The sequence below is a fragment of the Pongo abelii genome, chromosome 7 (assembly GCF_028885655.2).
Source record: "Pongo abelii isolate AG06213 chromosome 7, NHGRI_mPonAbe1-v2.0_pri, whole genome shotgun sequence".
Taxonomy (NCBI): domain Eukaryota; kingdom Metazoa; phylum Chordata; class Mammalia; order Primates; family Hominidae; genus Pongo; species Pongo abelii.
Window position 1 is genome coordinate 135,304,031 of NC_071992.2, and position 17,407 is coordinate 135,321,437.

The window sequence follows — 17,407 nt, forward strand, 5'->3', positions numbered from 1 at the left end:
GCTGGCTCCATGCCTCAAAAATGTCAAGTCACAACTAATGTTTAACAGTTTCTATTACACATATTCAATTTAATCAGCTATTTGTCTTAGAGAGCATAAAGCAATTTAAAATTGATCATGTGTTAGAGCTGACTACAAAGAATAAAAATGCCTTGTCAAAAAGAGAAAAAAGTGCTATTAAGTATCAATTTCCTTTTTGCACTGCCAAAACATCAAAGAATCTTCCAGTTATAAAATCTGAACATGCTTCTTCTTCAGAGTTGACAATTTACCAAATCCTATTAATTCTGTCTTTAAAATACCTTGACTGTTTTTTTCTTCTCAGTTTCTATTTTTTGAGCTCTCATTCACTCCAATGACTTTAATTACGACTGATATGTAGATGACTTTCTAATCTGCATCTTTGGCTGGAATTTTTTTTGAGCCACCAGACACCAACTCCACGTATCCAAAATTCAATTCGTCTACTTCTCCTCACAATTTGCATTCTTTGTTTCAGTAAATGACACCACATCCAATTGTTTAAGGCAGGAACCTGGGAATCACCCTGATTTCTTCCTCTTCTTTACCCTCAATTTCCAAAGAATCAATAGATCTCGTCACTTCCACTTGTGTTAATACCTCAAATTGATTTGCTTCTCTGTAACCACATTGTTGCTGATAATGTCCAGGGTACCCTTAAAAAGTCAAGCACTACAGGTTGCCTACTCAATATCTATTCTTGCTTCCATAGCCTTGATTTACCTAATTAAAAATGTATAATCCCTTAGTTTCCCTTGCTGCTGGCATAGGACATAATTCTGGACAACAAGATGAAAGTGGATTTTACCCCAAAAGTTTTCTGGGAAAAACTCCTTAAAAATTGATTAACTTAACTGTCTTGTTTCATCAGCTCTTGATCCACAACCTTTCCCTTCATGCCTAGAATGTAGATGCAGTGTCTGAATTGTAGCAGCCTTTTTGTGAGTACAAGGAGAAAAGCTCCATGCAAAAAATAGTGAAGCCAGAAGGGAGAAGTCATGGTTGCCGGCAGTAGCACGGTGCTACTATGTCAAGATTTTCTGTGTCCATATTTCTTACTATCTGAAAAAACAGACACACAAACAAAACAAAACAAAACACCTCATTTCATAAAGTCAGTAAGCCACTGTTACTGGGTTTCTATTACATGAAGCCAGTGAAGTTGTACCTCTGTCACGTTTCTCATATCCTCCATTTTATTTCTAATATTGGCATTCTTTTTAAAAAAAATCTTCACGGGCCACGATTGCCCTTATGATAATTCCAAACTCCTCAGCAGCATGTATAATGGCCTTCAGGATCTAGTCCTTAATTCTAGGTTAAGCCTTATTTACCCCATCAAGTTCCAACTTCTATGCTCAATCAATTATACTTTCAGTTCCTCAAACACATCATTCTCTCAACTAAGACTTAAATGTGCTATTCTGTCTGTATGGAATATTCTTCTTTTATTCCTCTCCCACTTTACTTGGATAACTGACAAGTTTTCTAAAATCCTGCTGATATGGTTTGGCTCTGTATTCGCACCCAAATCTCATCTCAAATTGTAATCGCCACGTGTTGAGGGAGGGAGGTGACTGGATCATGAGGGCGGTTTCCTCCATGCTGTTCTCATGATAGTGAGTGAGTTTTCACAAGATCTGATGGTTTTATAGGTGTTTGACAGTTCTTCCTTCACTTGCTCTTCTTTCTCATGCCTCCTTGTGAAGAAGGTACTTGCTTCTCCTTCACCTTCCACCATGACTGTGAGTTTCCTGAGGCCTCCCAAGCCATGTGGAACTGTAAGTCAATTAAACCTCTTTCCTTTATAAATTACCCAGTCTTAGGTATTTATTTATAGCAGTGTGAAAACAGACTAATACACCTGCTTAGGAAACACATCCTGAAAGAAACCTTTCCTGATCCAACAAGCCTAGATCATGTGCCTCTCCTCTGGGTCCCTATAACAATTACATGCCAGTGTTTATCTCCATCAGAATATTTTCCACACTAATGACAACTACTATTGTACTTCTCTGTCCTCTCAACTAGATGAAGATAAATTTCTTAAGGAAAAATTGTGTCTTATTCACTGTTGTAATTCCCTGTTTTATCACAATAGCTGATAAATAGTACTATATAGTTGTTGAATGAGTAGATGAATAAATGCATTTTCATTACACATATCTATCATTCAAGCTCAAACTCCCATCATTATATGCCTGTACAATTATTCATTCTAATTCATCCAATATTATTCAAGACGTTGTGGTGTATAATTAATCACAGAACAACAATAATGTAAATTAAGAACTTGCCTCCAGCTCCATTAGGACCAGAAAAGGTTATTGATTTCTTAATAAGTAAAAAAGGTGTAGGGTACTTGAGCTCTTTAATGCAATTAATTTTTGTAATTAACTTTATAATTAGGTATATTTAAATGAAAACTTTAGTTGTATCTATATCAATGTTTTTCTTTTATCTGGTTGTTTTCTATCAATTACTTTGACTGCAAAAGCCTCAACTGCCAAGACATTAAATCAGGGCATATAGAGCTAGAAACAATCTTAAGATTACTAACTTCCTGAATCTACAAGGACTTCTCTCCAAAATAGAGTCAAAATACAATTTGTCTACTTGACTATTTCCAGTCTTAAAAACACTACTCAAGAATTATAACTATTCCGAGACTCTTGGAATGCAGTTTTCATGGTGGGTTTGAGGGTTTTTTTACACTTTTATGGAGGTATAAATTATATGTCATAAAATTAATTGTAAGTGAAGAGTTGGATTTTTGGTATGCTTATATAGTTGTGCAGTCATCACTTTACTGTAGATTTATAATACAGCCATCACTTCAAGAGTCCCATTGTGTCCATTTTCAAAAAATCTCTGCTCCCACTCTCAGCCCCAGGCAACCACACATCTGCTTTCTATGTGTAGAGGGTTCTCCTTTTCTAGAAATTTCATATAAAAGGAGTCACATATTATGTATCCATTTGTGTCTGATTTTTCTTTTTTTATTTACCATAATTTGGAGATGCAGTGCCATCTATGTTGCATGTATCAGTAGTTTGTCACTTTTATCATTGAATAGCATTCCATTGTATAGATACACAACATTCTGTTTACTCGCTGCTTGTGGATGTTTGTATTTTTTCCAATTTCTGGCAATTATGAATGAGGCTGTTATGAACAATTTATGAAGAAGTGTTTGTGTGGACACATGTCTTGATTTCTCCCAAGTAGATATCTGGGAATTTAATTGCTGGATTATGCTTTAAGTTTATATTTAACTTTTTAAGAAGCTCACAAACTGTTTTCAAAAGTGACTGTACATTTTACATCCACACCAAAAATGAATGAAGGCTTCAATTTACCACATTTCAGCAAACAGTATTGTCACATTTATTATTATTATTATGGCCAGTCTTACCTGTATATAGTGATATCTCATTGAAATTTAATGAATAAAAATTGTAAGCACCTTTTTGTGTATGCATTAGCTATTTGCCTTCTTTGCTGAATGTCCATTTAAAAATTTTGCCCATTTTTAATTTGATTGTGTTATCATTTAGCCAAGCACAAATTCTTTATTGGATATATGAATTGTAAATGTTTTTTCCAGTCTGTGACTTTTCTGTTTACTTTCTTAATGGCATTTTTTGAAGCGCAAATGCTTTAAATTTTGGTGTAGTATAATTCATCAATCTTTTATGAATTGTTCTTTTGGTGTACTATCTAAGAAACTTCTACATAACCCAAGGTTGCAGAGGTCTTCTCTTATGTTTTTTTCAAGAAGTTTTATAGTTTTATCTTTTATATGTAAGCCTTTGATACATTTCAGTAAATTTTTGTGTATACTGTGAGATAGGTTCCAATTTCATTTCTTTGCATGTTGTAGCTACCTAATTTTTCTAGCATCATTTGTTGAAAAGACCTCCGAACACTTAGTTGTCTTGGTACCTTTGTTAACAATCAATGAACCATTAACGTGAGAATGTATTTCTGGGCTTACTAGTTGATTACATTAATCAGTACTTTGTTTGCATATCTCCCTCCATATTGAGCCTATCTCTGTGGAAGCAAAGTTGGTGGATTTTCTTGCTGTCCCTGTGCTGATAAAACTGCAATTCCCACCAACTGCCATGAGGAGAGAGGTGGAGTTTTCTCCATACGTGAAGGCCTCATAATTTTACTGTTGTTGCACAAAGCTGGGGTATCTTTTCAAGAACAAATGCTTAGTTAGTGGGTACAGTGTATGTTATTTGGGTGATGGATACTGTGAAAGTCCTGACATGACCACTGCTCAATCCATTCATGTATCAAAATTGCAAATGTACCCCATAATTTTGAACAAATCAAAAGAAAAAAGCCCTGAAATGATTATTTTGATAACTTTATCTAGTTTCATAGATGTTTGTAGAAAGGGTGTTCTGACTTCTTCACATAGCTATGGCTGAAACTTCCTTTTCATGACTAATTTTTAAGGGGAAGAATATGCCGTTGAGCCTCATCTCAGCACACCTACCCACAGAAGTTGCTTGAAATTATTTTTGAAGTAATTTTTGGAACACTTGGGTCCATATGGCAGATTAAATCTACATGTTTATTCTCTGCTCCCTCCACAATGTCACCAAAATAGCAGTAATAAAATTTTTAAAAACCCACAATGACTATAAGAAAATAAGAGGAGCAACCGTGTTTTGGAAGCTAGCAAAAGTATTAGACAAATGGTCACTGTCTTAACAGAGCAGAGAAATGTGAAAACTACCTATCATTGGAAACAACAGAAAGATGTAAGTTGATAATACACCAGAAATTCAGAAGATACCATATACTATGTGTTTTGAATGGTGGCAAAATGAGGCTGAAAAGGAATATTGGGAAAGTCTTTCAAATGAGCATTTATGGCTATTGATTTCCAAACCTATTATGTGTTGCTAGAGGACTATACCTGCTATATCTGAGTACAAGACTGAGATTTTAACCCGTGGACATCTAGGGATATCAGCCATAGCTGAGGTGATAGTGACCTACAGAAGATTAAAAGAAAGTAAGAACAGTGAGATACTGAAATCCCTTTCTTAATCAGAATGCTACTGGTAATATACACATCCCCTTAAACAAGGGATTGGAGTATGCTAAATAAATCTTACAGTTTAAAAAGCAGAGATGCAGGTAATGAGAATGAGAGGCTCCCACAAATTAGGCAAGTCATTACCTCTTTGCCGTATAATACAGTAGATATTGTCATTAGTCAACTAACTCCACTTGCATATGCAGAGCTTCCAAATATCAAGTTAGTGCCTCCTAACTATGAATGGATCAGTGTAAGATATCCAGACATTTTATTAAAGTCAATAACAAGAAATATATAAATTAAATCAAATAAACAGAAGCACAAGGAATTTAGACTAAATAGTGACAATCCAAGAAACAAAAGAGATTCTTAAAAAACTATAATGGATAGATTTAGAGAGCTAATAAAAGCAAGACAAAAGCTATAAAGGAAGAAAAATTAGAAAGACTGAGATATAGTAGGTGCTCAATAAACATTCATTGAATTAAATGAATTTTTATAACTATAAAGGATGTGTGTATTTCTAAATAATTTATAATGGTTCAATATAAAACACACATTCAACAAAAGAGTTGAAAGACATGAGTGGAGAAATACATCAGAAATTAGAAGACTCATCCAAAAGATCCAATATCCCATTGAGAAATGGTCTTGAGAGACAGAGATGGGAACAGAGAGGTGGAGGTATGGAAATTATCAGGAGCCAACACAAGAAAATTTATAATACTGATGGCCAATTATTTCCAGACTTAAAGGACCTACAGTTAGCCAATACAGTAAATGCCAAAAGGTCCACATTAAGGCCATATCATTGAAATTTCAGAATAGCTGGTATTTAAAAAAAAAAAAAAACTCTTAAAAGCTTCTAAAGAGAGAGAAAACATATTCTACAGAAAGTGTAGAAAATGTGAACAACATCAGATTTCTCAGCAGCAACACTAAAAGCTAAAAGAAAATAGAATAATATCTTTACACCTCAGAGTAAAAATTATTTTCATACTGGAATCCCATACCCAGCCAAAATATCACATAATTTGAAGGTACAATTACTATATTTTTAGATTTGCAATGTCTCAAAAATTTATCTGAAGTCCACTCTCTTTCAGGAAACTACTAGAAGACATACTATATTAAAATGAAGGATGAAACCAAGAAAAAAAAAAGATGCAGATATCACAAAAGGAGTTGTATCATAATAATACCAATTCCTAGACAATAATGAAGTTAAGTCTCAGGATAACAGCTTGCTGACAAGCCTTCCAATCTTAATGGTGTGATAAGTTTGAGGGTTCCCAAAGAAATTTCTAAGAAAAGTAAAGGAAACTAATAGAAGTCTTTACATTTCTACAAAACTGACAAATCTCAAATAATTGGTAGTTATGATGGGTTTGGTACATAGAAAGCTATGCAAAAAAAAAAAAACACCACAATTATTAAACCTAGGGAGAAACAAAATTAGTACATGAAACACAATGTAATCATAATGTACTATGTGCCCCTGCTATGAATAATTGTTACAGGCCCATTATATTATAAACATTTTTGGATTAAAATTATAATATTAAGTTACTAGGATTAAAAGAAGGAAAATGTGTGTGGAAGATGTAGACCTAGGAATGAGAGAGACATCTCCATCTTCCATATTTAGAAGTCAATGAGTATCTAAACTGAAAAAAAAAAAATACCAGAGTATCAGCGTGTTACTTAAAAATACAAAAGAGATAAATTAAGAAGCACTAAAATAATTAAAATAGCATTCTTATAGGAGTAAGACTCAAGAGTGGAGAGGTGGGAGGCTTCTGATTTTGTCTCATAAGCCTGTTAAAACCATTTGACTTTTTTAAAAAAAATCAGCTTTCCCAGGTTGAATATTTGATTTTTTTTTTTTCTTTTTAGACGGAGTCTCACTCTGTTGCTCAGGCTGCAGTGTAGTGGCATGATCTTGGCTCACTGCGACCTCCGCCTCCTGGGTTCAAGTGATTCTCCTGCCTCAACCTCCCGAGTAGCTGGCACTACAGGCATGCGTCACTATGCCTGGCTAATTTTTGTGTTTTTAGTAGAGACGGGGTTTCACCATGTTGGCCAGGCTGGTCTTGAACTCTTAACCTCAAGCAATCCACCCACCTCGGCCTCCCAAAGTGCTGGGATTACAGATGTGAGCCACTGCGCCTAGCCTTGATTTTTTAAATGTGGTTTTAAAATATGAAATTTGAAATGTAAAAAAGAAATTATTATGTGTTTGCATGTTACTTTCTAAATGCGTTATTTTAAAAGTCATTCTACTAATTTTCATTTTTTTACAAACTGTATAAAGTTAAATTAACTCACAAGAGAGGACTTTAATCCACTAATTACTTATTTGAATGGACAAAGCTGAAACCAAGTCCAAAGTTGAGTTATATCAGTTTGTCAAGAAATCCCTTCTGGAGATGAGGTTGTCATTGTATTGCTATGCTGTTTTAACTAGTAAAATACTTCTGCCTTAGGATATGCTTTTTTCGTATCCTGGAATTTATTTTCCTTCCAGGAAAATATCATGAAACTGGAGGCATGATCATTAAAATGCACAAGAACAGATGTTGCTGGGTCTCTGTCAGGCACTGAGCAAACATTTTGATGTGTCATTTCTTCCAGTTACTGTGGATGAAGAGCACAAGAATGGTGTGTTAGTTTCTTAGGGCTGCCATAACAAGTTACCCCAAACTTGGTGCCTTAATACAACAGACCTTTATTATCTCATACTTCTCAAGGCCACAAGTACAAAATCAAGGTGTAGGTAGTAGAGAACTCTACTCTGCAGGCTGTAGGGGAGAAGCTCTCCTTGCCTTTGACAGTTTATGGTGGCTGCAAGCCCATTTAGTTTGTTGTTGCGTAACTCTCATTTCTGCCTCGGTCTTCACCTGGCCTTCTCCTTTCGTCTCTGTCTCCCTCCTTTGGGTGTCTCTTCTAAGGACCCTTGTCACGGGATTTAGGGTCCACCCAGATAATCTAGGATGATCTCATCTTGAGACTCTTAGCTTAATTATGTTTGCAAAGACCGTTTTGTCACATAAGGTCATATTCACAGGTTCCTGGGTTAGATGTGGATATATATATATTTTTTAAGGCCATAATTCAATTCACAAAAAGAAAAAAGAAAAAAAAAGAGTAGAGGAATAACGAGGCAAATATCACTTGTTATTTACTTTAATGACATGTCATGTTTGGACAAACACAAAGCTAAGCCTGGAATTCCAATATCTTGGGAAATGAAAGATAAAAGCAGTCAGAAAAAAGGAGAACTATGAAGACAGTTTTATAAACTAGCCACTAATTCTTTTCTTTTTAGATTTACCATTAACCTCTTCCACTGTTATGCCATCTGTAAACTTGATTGGCTTGTTGTCTATTTTAAAACCACGTTTTAAGGCAAAAACAGTGTTGGCTTGTTGTTCTCAGTGACTTCATTTTCTGAATAAACAAGATTGAACCCTTTTAAATGTCAGTAGAAATCTTTCTGGGAAGCACTATTTTTTTGCACACTAAAGACAATATACTTAACATAATTTAACCACTTTATGTATTCAATCATCCTTCCCATTTTAAAATTAAGTAATGTTTTATATAAAATATGTGAATTCTCTGTAGCAATTTAAATTTTGATGTAGTATTGTACACATTATATAGGAATGTATTTATATGCTTTATTGAGTAAAAAAAGGAGGGGGGCAGAATATGCCAAGAAAATTTTTTAAGGACTATTATTTGTTTGAAATGGTTACCAGTTAATTTCTATATATAAATGCAATGATTCTATTCTCATTGTATGCCAGGAAATGTTTGAAAATAAACAAATAGTGAAATAGACTTAGGGTAGTCTAAACAATTTAAAGAGTATCGATTTTCTTAGAATAGAAAGAATGTTAAATATGAAGTCCAAACTCATTTTATATGCCTAGTGGCAATTGACATTACGTGATTTGCTCTGTCACATATCTGTCTATGACACATGTAAAATTTTAGCTTTTTAACATCATTCTATTCTCACTATTTTTCTATCACTGTTAACCTGACAAATGCATCCACTTTGGACATTTTAAGTGCTTGTGAAAAATTAATGCATCCTCAATGCTTGAGAATGTTCATCTTTTGGAAACCAAATAGTATTTTAAAAGCAAAAAAAAAAAAAAAAAGCAGGATTTGGGGAAATAATTTGTATTTGATTTTTTTTTTTCGGTCACTTTTTCAATGGATGACCTTGCTCAAACTGCTTAATTTTTTTGAGCCTCAGCTACTTTGTTTGCAAAATGAAAGGACTACTATCTAATCCACAGGACTATTTTGAAACTAAATGAGATAAACTCAAGTTGAGACTAGCTCTCAGCCTGTATATAATGACTATTCAATCAGTGCTAGTTTCCTTCCCTGTACTGCTTATGAAAAAATCAGTCAGTTATACTACAAGCCTGTTGTGATGTATTCAGTTGTGTTCCTCCCACCTCAAAATTCATGTGTTGAAGTTCTGATCCCCAATACCGCAAAGCAAATTTTTGCTGTTTAAGCCCGGGGTCCCCAATCCCCAGGCCACAAACTGGTATCGGTTTGTGGCCTGTTAGGAACATGGCTGTACAGCAGGAGGTGTGCGGTGGGTGAGCCTGCGAAGTTTCATCTCTATTTACAGCTGCCCCCACATCAGCACATTACTGCCTTAGTTCCCACTTCCTGTCAGATCAGCAGCGGCATTAGATTCTCATAGGAGCACAAACTCTATTGTGAATTGCGCATGTGGGGATTAGGTTGCCTGATATTTAGGAGAATCTAATACCTGATGATCTGCCACTTACCTGATGATGTCTTCAGGTAAGTGGCATCACTTACCTGATGATGCCACATACCTGATGATGTCTTCCATCATCCCCAGATGGGAGCGTCTAGTTGTAGTAAAACAAGCTCAGGTCTCCCACTGATTCTACATTATAGTGAGTTGTATAATTATTTCATTATATAATTCAATGTAAATTATAAAAATAAAGTGTGCAATAAATGTAATGTGCTTGAGGCCAGGCATGGTGGCTCACACCTGCAATCCCAGCACTTATGGAGGCCAAGGTGGGTGGATCATTTGAGGTCAAGAGTTGGAGACCAGCCTGGCCAACCTGGTGAAACCCCAACTGTACTAAAAATACAAAAAATTAGCCAGGTGCAGTGGTGCACACCTGTAATCTCAGCTACTCAGGAGGCTGAGGCACAAGAATCGCTTGAACCTGGGAGGCAGAGGTTGCAGTGAGCCGAGATCATGCGACTGTACTCCAGCCTGGGCAACAGACTCCATCTCAAAAAAAAAAAAAAAAAAAAAAAAAAAAAAGAAAGAAAAAGTAATGTGCTTGAATCATCCTGAAAGTATTTCCCCATCTTCCCCATAGAAAAATTGTCTTCCACCAAACTGGTCCCTGGTGCTAAAAGGGTTGGCACTGGTTTTGGCCACCTGGCCACTGGTGTAAGCCACTCAGTTTGTGGTGCTTTGTTATGGCAGCCCTAGAACACTAATGCACCTGTATTTCTTGGATTGATGGTTACTTGTAATGACATCTCTTAGGGATATTTTTTCAGCAGTCAGTCTGTATCAGGATCTGTAAGGTCCTTCTTTTCCAATTTCAAGGAAAGCAGGTCCAAAATCCCTTTCACCTAACTCTTAGTTGAGATGCTGTTCAAGAATGGAGAAGGTAAGGGGCCTCTCCAATATATGTGATTCTGTTTCCAATCTTCCAATATCTTACTATGCCCATACTATTTGTACAGGTTATAGGTTTGTGGAATAGATAGAGATCCTGATCTTTGTATCTATATCTGTATCTGATCTACATACTCTACATCTAAATCTGTTGAGCTTTTTCTGAAACATAATACCACAAGCTTTCCCCCCTTATTTTATAAAAGACTTGCTGAAAACACCGTTTTAATAAAATTGTCATGTCATACCCTCTCATACATTTTACCATAATTTGCCCACTGTTAACATGTTGTTAGGCAATTGAAGGCCTTTCGCCTTTCTGCCACATCCCTTCAAATGAAGCTTTGCCCACATTTCAGAATATTTCCTTGAGATAGTGTACCAGAAAGGCTAAAAGCTATAAACTAGGCCAAAGGTAATAAACATTTTAATATTCCTAATACTTATCACCAAGTTGCTTCACGGAAAAGCTGGTTGTTCTTTCCCTTTGAATTTAATCACAAGAGAATAATCTTGGTAGCAAGAGTAAGAAGGTCATGGAGGGCATTGGAAGCATTAGTGTTCAACAGGCACAAGCAGGTAATAAATATCACCTTATGAAAAGCTCAAAGCCATGCACGGTGTTTGCATAACATGTTGCTAACTGAAGACCTCTCTGGTTCACAACCTTTCTGAAACTCAGCGTTTAAATGCAATATAGCCTATTAAATTGTCAGCTCAAATACTCAGCAGAAGGCATCTCTATCTTCTTTGCTCTTGGGGATGTTTCTACTGACATGCACACTGGAGTTCAGAGATAATTTTCAATAAACTGTTGTCACTTGAAAATAAACAGTCTGGACAATGTATGGTCCATTTGGAACACTGAGAAAATAAACAATCTAGGGTATGCTTCCTTCCTGTCTCTGTAGCCCTTTTTGGAATGTGTGTTCCAAATACTTCCCCTTCTTCCCCAAAGCAGGAGGTTTTATTTAAAATAAAGCTGTTTATTTGGCATTTCTGGGAGACCCTTTTCTAAGGAACCACAGCAATGAATGGCTTTGCATCCTTGCTTCGAAGAAACCAGTTTATCCTCCTGGTACTATTTCTTTTGCAAATTCAGAGTCTGGGTCTGGATATCAATAGCCGTCCTACCGCAGAAGTCTGTGCCACGCACACAATTTCACCAGGACCCAAAGGTGAGGAAAGAAAACCACAATTTTCATTTATAATAAATATGATATCTTCCCTCATCTCTGAACCCCTTCCTAGATTTCCATGACTTTCTCTTCTCTCCTCCCTAGTTTCCTCCCACTTTCCTTCTATTTTGGAAAATCAGGATTTTCCAGATCTGGTCTGTTACTTATTTAAAGCTCTCCCTTGATGTTAGGTAAGAGGATGTTGGGAAGGGGAAACCCAGGACAGAGATCTGAGGGAACTTACCCAGGGCAGGGGGAAATTCCCTGTTCCATTCTGCTCTGGGGCAGATGCACAATCCAGGCATGAGTCTTCAGAAGTCCTTTCCTTCCTTAAAAGCATCTCTATTATTGCGCTGTTTGTATTCTCCTCCTTTCTAATACTGATGCTGGTAAAGCTATTTAAGCAAAAGGTCAGTAAAATAAAACTTAAATCTTAAATATATATTTCATAAGTTAATGGGATCCTGAGTTCCAACGTAGAGGATGGAAACATTTTGTCAAGTATTGAAGGTAGTACATAAATGAACATTTCTTTATTTGAAAGTGTAGTCTCTGGGGCCAAGTGCCTTCTACTCAAGAATGGTAGAATATTGCAAAATGTTCTCAAGTACAGCCAAGGTCCAAATATGCTTTAAGCAACTAGTAGATTAAAAAAAAATATATTTTTCTGGTTTTAGCTTTTACCCTTTTGTTCTGAAAGTGGTCACTGCACTGCAGATTGGTGCTCCCTTATTAGTAATTCATGCTGTTTCTCCAGGCTATAGGGTAGAAGAATTGCAGCTGCTTAAAATTTTAAGTAGAAAAAAGTGTTTTTCTAAAAAAAAAAAAATTCAGAAATACGTTGCCCCATGCTTGTCAGTTATTTAAATGTGTATTGCTTAAAGTGCATTTTTCTTAATCACTGAATTAATTTTCCTCTAAGATTGCAATCCAAGTTTTAACCTTTGATAAGATAAATGCTGTGAGGAACAATGAGACCTTAGAGCTTCCAAATAATTTCTTGGGTGAATAAATGAATAATGCGAGGGCAAATGTTCAGAAAGAAAGTTTTGATTAGAAATAAAGTATTTACTTAAAACCTTTACTGAACTTTCCTTAGAGTATAGGAAATTTTAGATTATTCCTGGGGTGTCATGGGAGGCATCAAAAATTGAAGTTTTCCTTGTCCATGCAAACGGGAGAATCCATTTGAGAATAGCACTATTTTTTACCTAATAGAAAACTTCTCCCTTCCCATTTCCCCATTAGAAACCCTGTTAAAATTTCAAACAATGTAAATTTGTTGGAGTTCATTGTAGATTCTGGATATTAGCCCTTTGTCAGATGAGTAGGTTGCGAAAATTTTCTCCCATTTTGTAGGTTGCCTGTTCACTCTGATGGTGGTTTCTTTTGCTGTGCAGAAGCTCTTGAGTTTAATTAGATCCCATTTGTCAATTTTGGCTTTTGTTGCCATTGCTTTTGGTGTTTTAGACATGAAGTCCTTGCCCATGCCTATGTCCTGAATGGTAATGCCTAGGTTTTCTTCAGACACTTCTCAAAAGAAGACATTTATGCAGCCAAAAAACACATGAAAAAATGCTCACCATCACTGGCCATCAGAGAAATGCAAATCAAAACCACAATGAGATACCATCTCACACCAGTTAGAATGGCAATCATTAAAAAGTCAGGAAACAACAGGTGCTGGAGAGGATGTGGAGAAATAGGAACACTTTTACACTGTTGGTGGGACTGTAAACTAGTTCAACCCTTGTGGAAGTCAGTGTGGCGATTCCTCAGGGATCTAGAACTAGAAATTCCATTCGACCCAGCCATCCCATTACTGGGTATATACCCAAAGGACTATAAATCATGCTGCTATAAAGACACATGCACACGTATGTTTATTGCGGCATTATTCACAATAGCAAAGACTTGGAACCAACCCAAATGTCCAACAATGATAGACTGGATTAAGAAAATGTGGCACATATACACCATGGAATACTATGCAGCCATAAAAAATGATGAGTTCACGTCCTTTGTAGGGACATGGATGAAATTGGAAATCATCATTCTCAGTAAACTATCGCAAGAACAAAAAACCAAACACCGCATATTCTCACTCATAGGTGGGAATTGAACAATGAGAACACATGGACACAGGAAGGGGAACATCACACTCTGGGGACTGTTGTGGGGTGGGGGGAGTGGGGAGGGATAGCATTGGGAGATATACCTAATGCTAGATGACGAGTTGGTGGGTGCAGCGCACCAGCATGGCACATGTATACATATGTAACTTACCTGCACATTGCGCACATGTACCATAAAACCTAAAGTATAATAATAATAATAATAATAATAATAAAAGAAAAAAAAAAATTTCAAACAATGGAAATCTCATTAACTTTCCTCCTGAGCATGTGCAGACATTATGAGATAATTACAAGCCAGAGTGTGGCAAAATGAAGTGAGTGATCCTGGAGAGAGGGACTTGGGAAGCGGTGCTCGAGAACCGTGGGTTCTAGAACTAAGTCTGTTATGTTCTCGGGTGTGATTTCCTCTTCTTCATCCAGAGCCTGAAAACTATCACATGGACTCCAAATTTTATTTTTAATAAAATTTTATTCTTAATAAAATAAATTCTTAATAAAATTTAATAAATTTTGTTCTTAGTAAAGAAATCCATGATCCTGGAATGTACTGAATACCTACTAAGTTCCAGGCATCATGTTAGATGCTAAGGGTTGGAAGCTAAGATAAGTAACCTGTCCTACCTCTCGCTTCTACATACCAAGCTTTGTATTCTATTACAAACTCTTGAGGTCGGCACCAATTTATGCTTTTTCTTTGAAAATTTCCTACACACCTAAATGCACCTAAAGCAACATGAGTATATTCATCACTGCCTTTGCTGTGCTCTAGGCACCATGCTAGATGATATGGGTACACCAGAAACCAAGAAATGATACCTTCTCTTAAGATATGAACAGTGGGCCAGGTGTGTTACCTGTAATCCCAACACTTCGGGAGGCCAAGGCAGGTGGGATCACTTGAGCCCAAGAGTTTGAGACCTGCCTGGGTGACATAAAGAGACCCCATCTCTACAAAAAATTAAAATAATTTTTTAAAAATTAGACAGGTGTGGTGGTGCACACCCGTAGTCCCAGTTACTTGGACGTCTGAGGCAGGAGGATTGCTTAAGTCCAGACAGTTGAGCCTGCATGGGCCATGATCATGCCACTTCCCTCCAGCCTGGACAACAGAGTGAGACCCCCATCTCAAATATATATATATATAGATAGATAGATAGATAGATAGATAGATAGATAGATATAGATAGATAGATATATTTATGTAAACTGCCATCTACTCTACCTTGTTCCTTCATGAATACTGTGACAACCCCTCCCCACTCCAAAATAAGGCAGATATGTATATTTACCTCTACAAAATTAAAAAGAATAGTATGATGGTTAAGTAAATGTTTTAAAGGTCTGCATTATTACTGTTTTTTCAATATTTTCCCCCTAAGATCAAGCTAGTCTTAATACTTTTCTCCGTGGCTAATCATCTCATTACTGTATTTACTAGCACTGCAGCACAGTGCTCAGAAGTTTCTAGATACTCTGGGAAACAGAGAGTGAAATGAATTTTCCCTAAATTCATCTGGGAGAATGAAAACTAAATAAATTATTTAGAATTGCAGAATGCCACTTGTGAAAACCCAGTAATGCTAACCAATCATAGAATATATTGACCAATATACAGATATTATTTTTAAAGTCTTATTTCCCAGACATGGCTTAGTGGAAAGAAAGGCACTGGAGTCAATCTGATTATCTTCAGCATGTTGTTACATCTGTTACACTTCAATGTCTTCATTTGCAAAATGAGCCTTCATCACAGACCTCTTTTAAGAATTATGATAACCAATGTGAACTTTAAGCTGTACAGACATCATCAATGGAAATTTTAACAAATTCTATTTTATCTTTTCCTTCTCTCCCTATCTAAGTCTGTTAAGTAACAATTTTGAGAATAAGTTATCAAAATGGCTCGGTTGCAAGCCATCATTATTTTTCTTTCTACACCTTAAACTTATCACTTATGTTACCTAATAGGAAAATGAAATGTTCTCTCTCTCTCTCTCTCTCAATCTCTCTCCCCACTCCCTCCCTCTCTCTCCCTCCCTCCCTCTCTCTCTCTCTCTCCCCCTCTCTCCCTCTCTCCCTCTCTCCCTTTCTCTCTTTTTTCTCCCTCCTCCCCCATCTTGGTGGTTTCTTTAAACAACTTATGTGAAATTCTGACCTCTAGTGGTTTCCCTTGAAAATAACAGTGATAAAATATGTACAACTATTGTGTATCCATAAAAAATTAAAAAGAAAAATAAATGGACACAAAGCAAAAGAGAGACAACTTTTAAACAAAAAATGTTAAAAAAATGACTTTAACCAATAAATGTGGATGATGCTTTACAATTTTCAAGGACCTTTAAAATCATTGTCTTGTTTAATTTCCACAATTTCCCTATGTGGTAGCAATTTCTTTAAACTTAGACCTAAGGAAACAATTCCAGCGGGGCCAAGGGGAGTGCCCGAGTTCTTTCAGCAGGTGGAATCTTGCAACTTGAACTTACCCTGGGCCTTCTGGCTCCAAGTCCAGTGTCATTTCATGACATCCACTAGTTTATACTAGTTATATATCAGGTTTGAAAATGCAGTCCCCCAGTCACATTTTGGTGATTAAAAAAATGTACGGGGCAAAGTCAAAGAACATGGCATCACGAAATCTCACAGCCCGGCATTGTCTTGGATACTAAAATATGCTGAAAATGATGGCATATCTCCTCTTTGATAATCAACTTCATTACTTCATTAATTTGTTTGGAAATAATGTTATTTTACCCTATTGCTTATTTTGATGTTTGCTAGTTTTTTAGTAGGGCCTTTTCAATGACATTTTTGTGTGTGTGACCTACAAGGTCTTGTTTCCAACTGGCTTCTCTCGGCTTCTCCCACATCATTTCAAACTGCTTTTTTCATTTCTCCTCTTCAATGGGCATGCTGGTCTTGGCTCTCCTTCCTGACTCGGGACCTTGGCTCTTGATGGCTCCTCTGCCTGGCCCACCCTTACTCAGATCTTCCCAAGGATAGTTCCTTCTCCTCATGGAGATCTTAGCTCAAATGCCATCTGTGCAGCAAGGCCCTGCCTACCTACCCCTGTACTCTTTGTCATAGTTCCCATGGTGTTTTATTTTCACAGGCTTATTACTAAGTGAAAATCTCTTGTGTATTGATGCATGTATAGTCAGTCCTGGAGTGCAAGCTTCCCGAATGGACAAGGATACCAGTCCTTCTTGCTGAGCATGGTTTTCTAAACCTAGAAGAGCTCCCGACACATAGTGGGTGCTCAATACATATTTTTGATTAAATGAATCTACCCAAATTTTCC

At 36.5% G+C, this 17,407-nt stretch overlaps 1 protein-coding gene across 1 annotated transcript in view; it reads left to right on the forward strand.

The window, feature by feature from the left end:
- Positions 1-11,788: 11,788 nt before the first annotated feature.
- COLEC10 (collectin subfamily member 10) overlaps positions 11,789-17,407 on the forward strand; it is a 43,354-nt gene continuing 37,735 nt past the window's right edge. Inside the window, exon 1 of the mRNA XM_002819384.4 lies at positions 11,789-11,971. Within this exon, the coding sequence (XP_002819430.3) occupies positions 11,824-11,971 (148 nt within the window). The 5' untranslated portion in view covers positions 11,789-11,823. The remainder of the gene's footprint in view (positions 11,972-17,407) is intronic.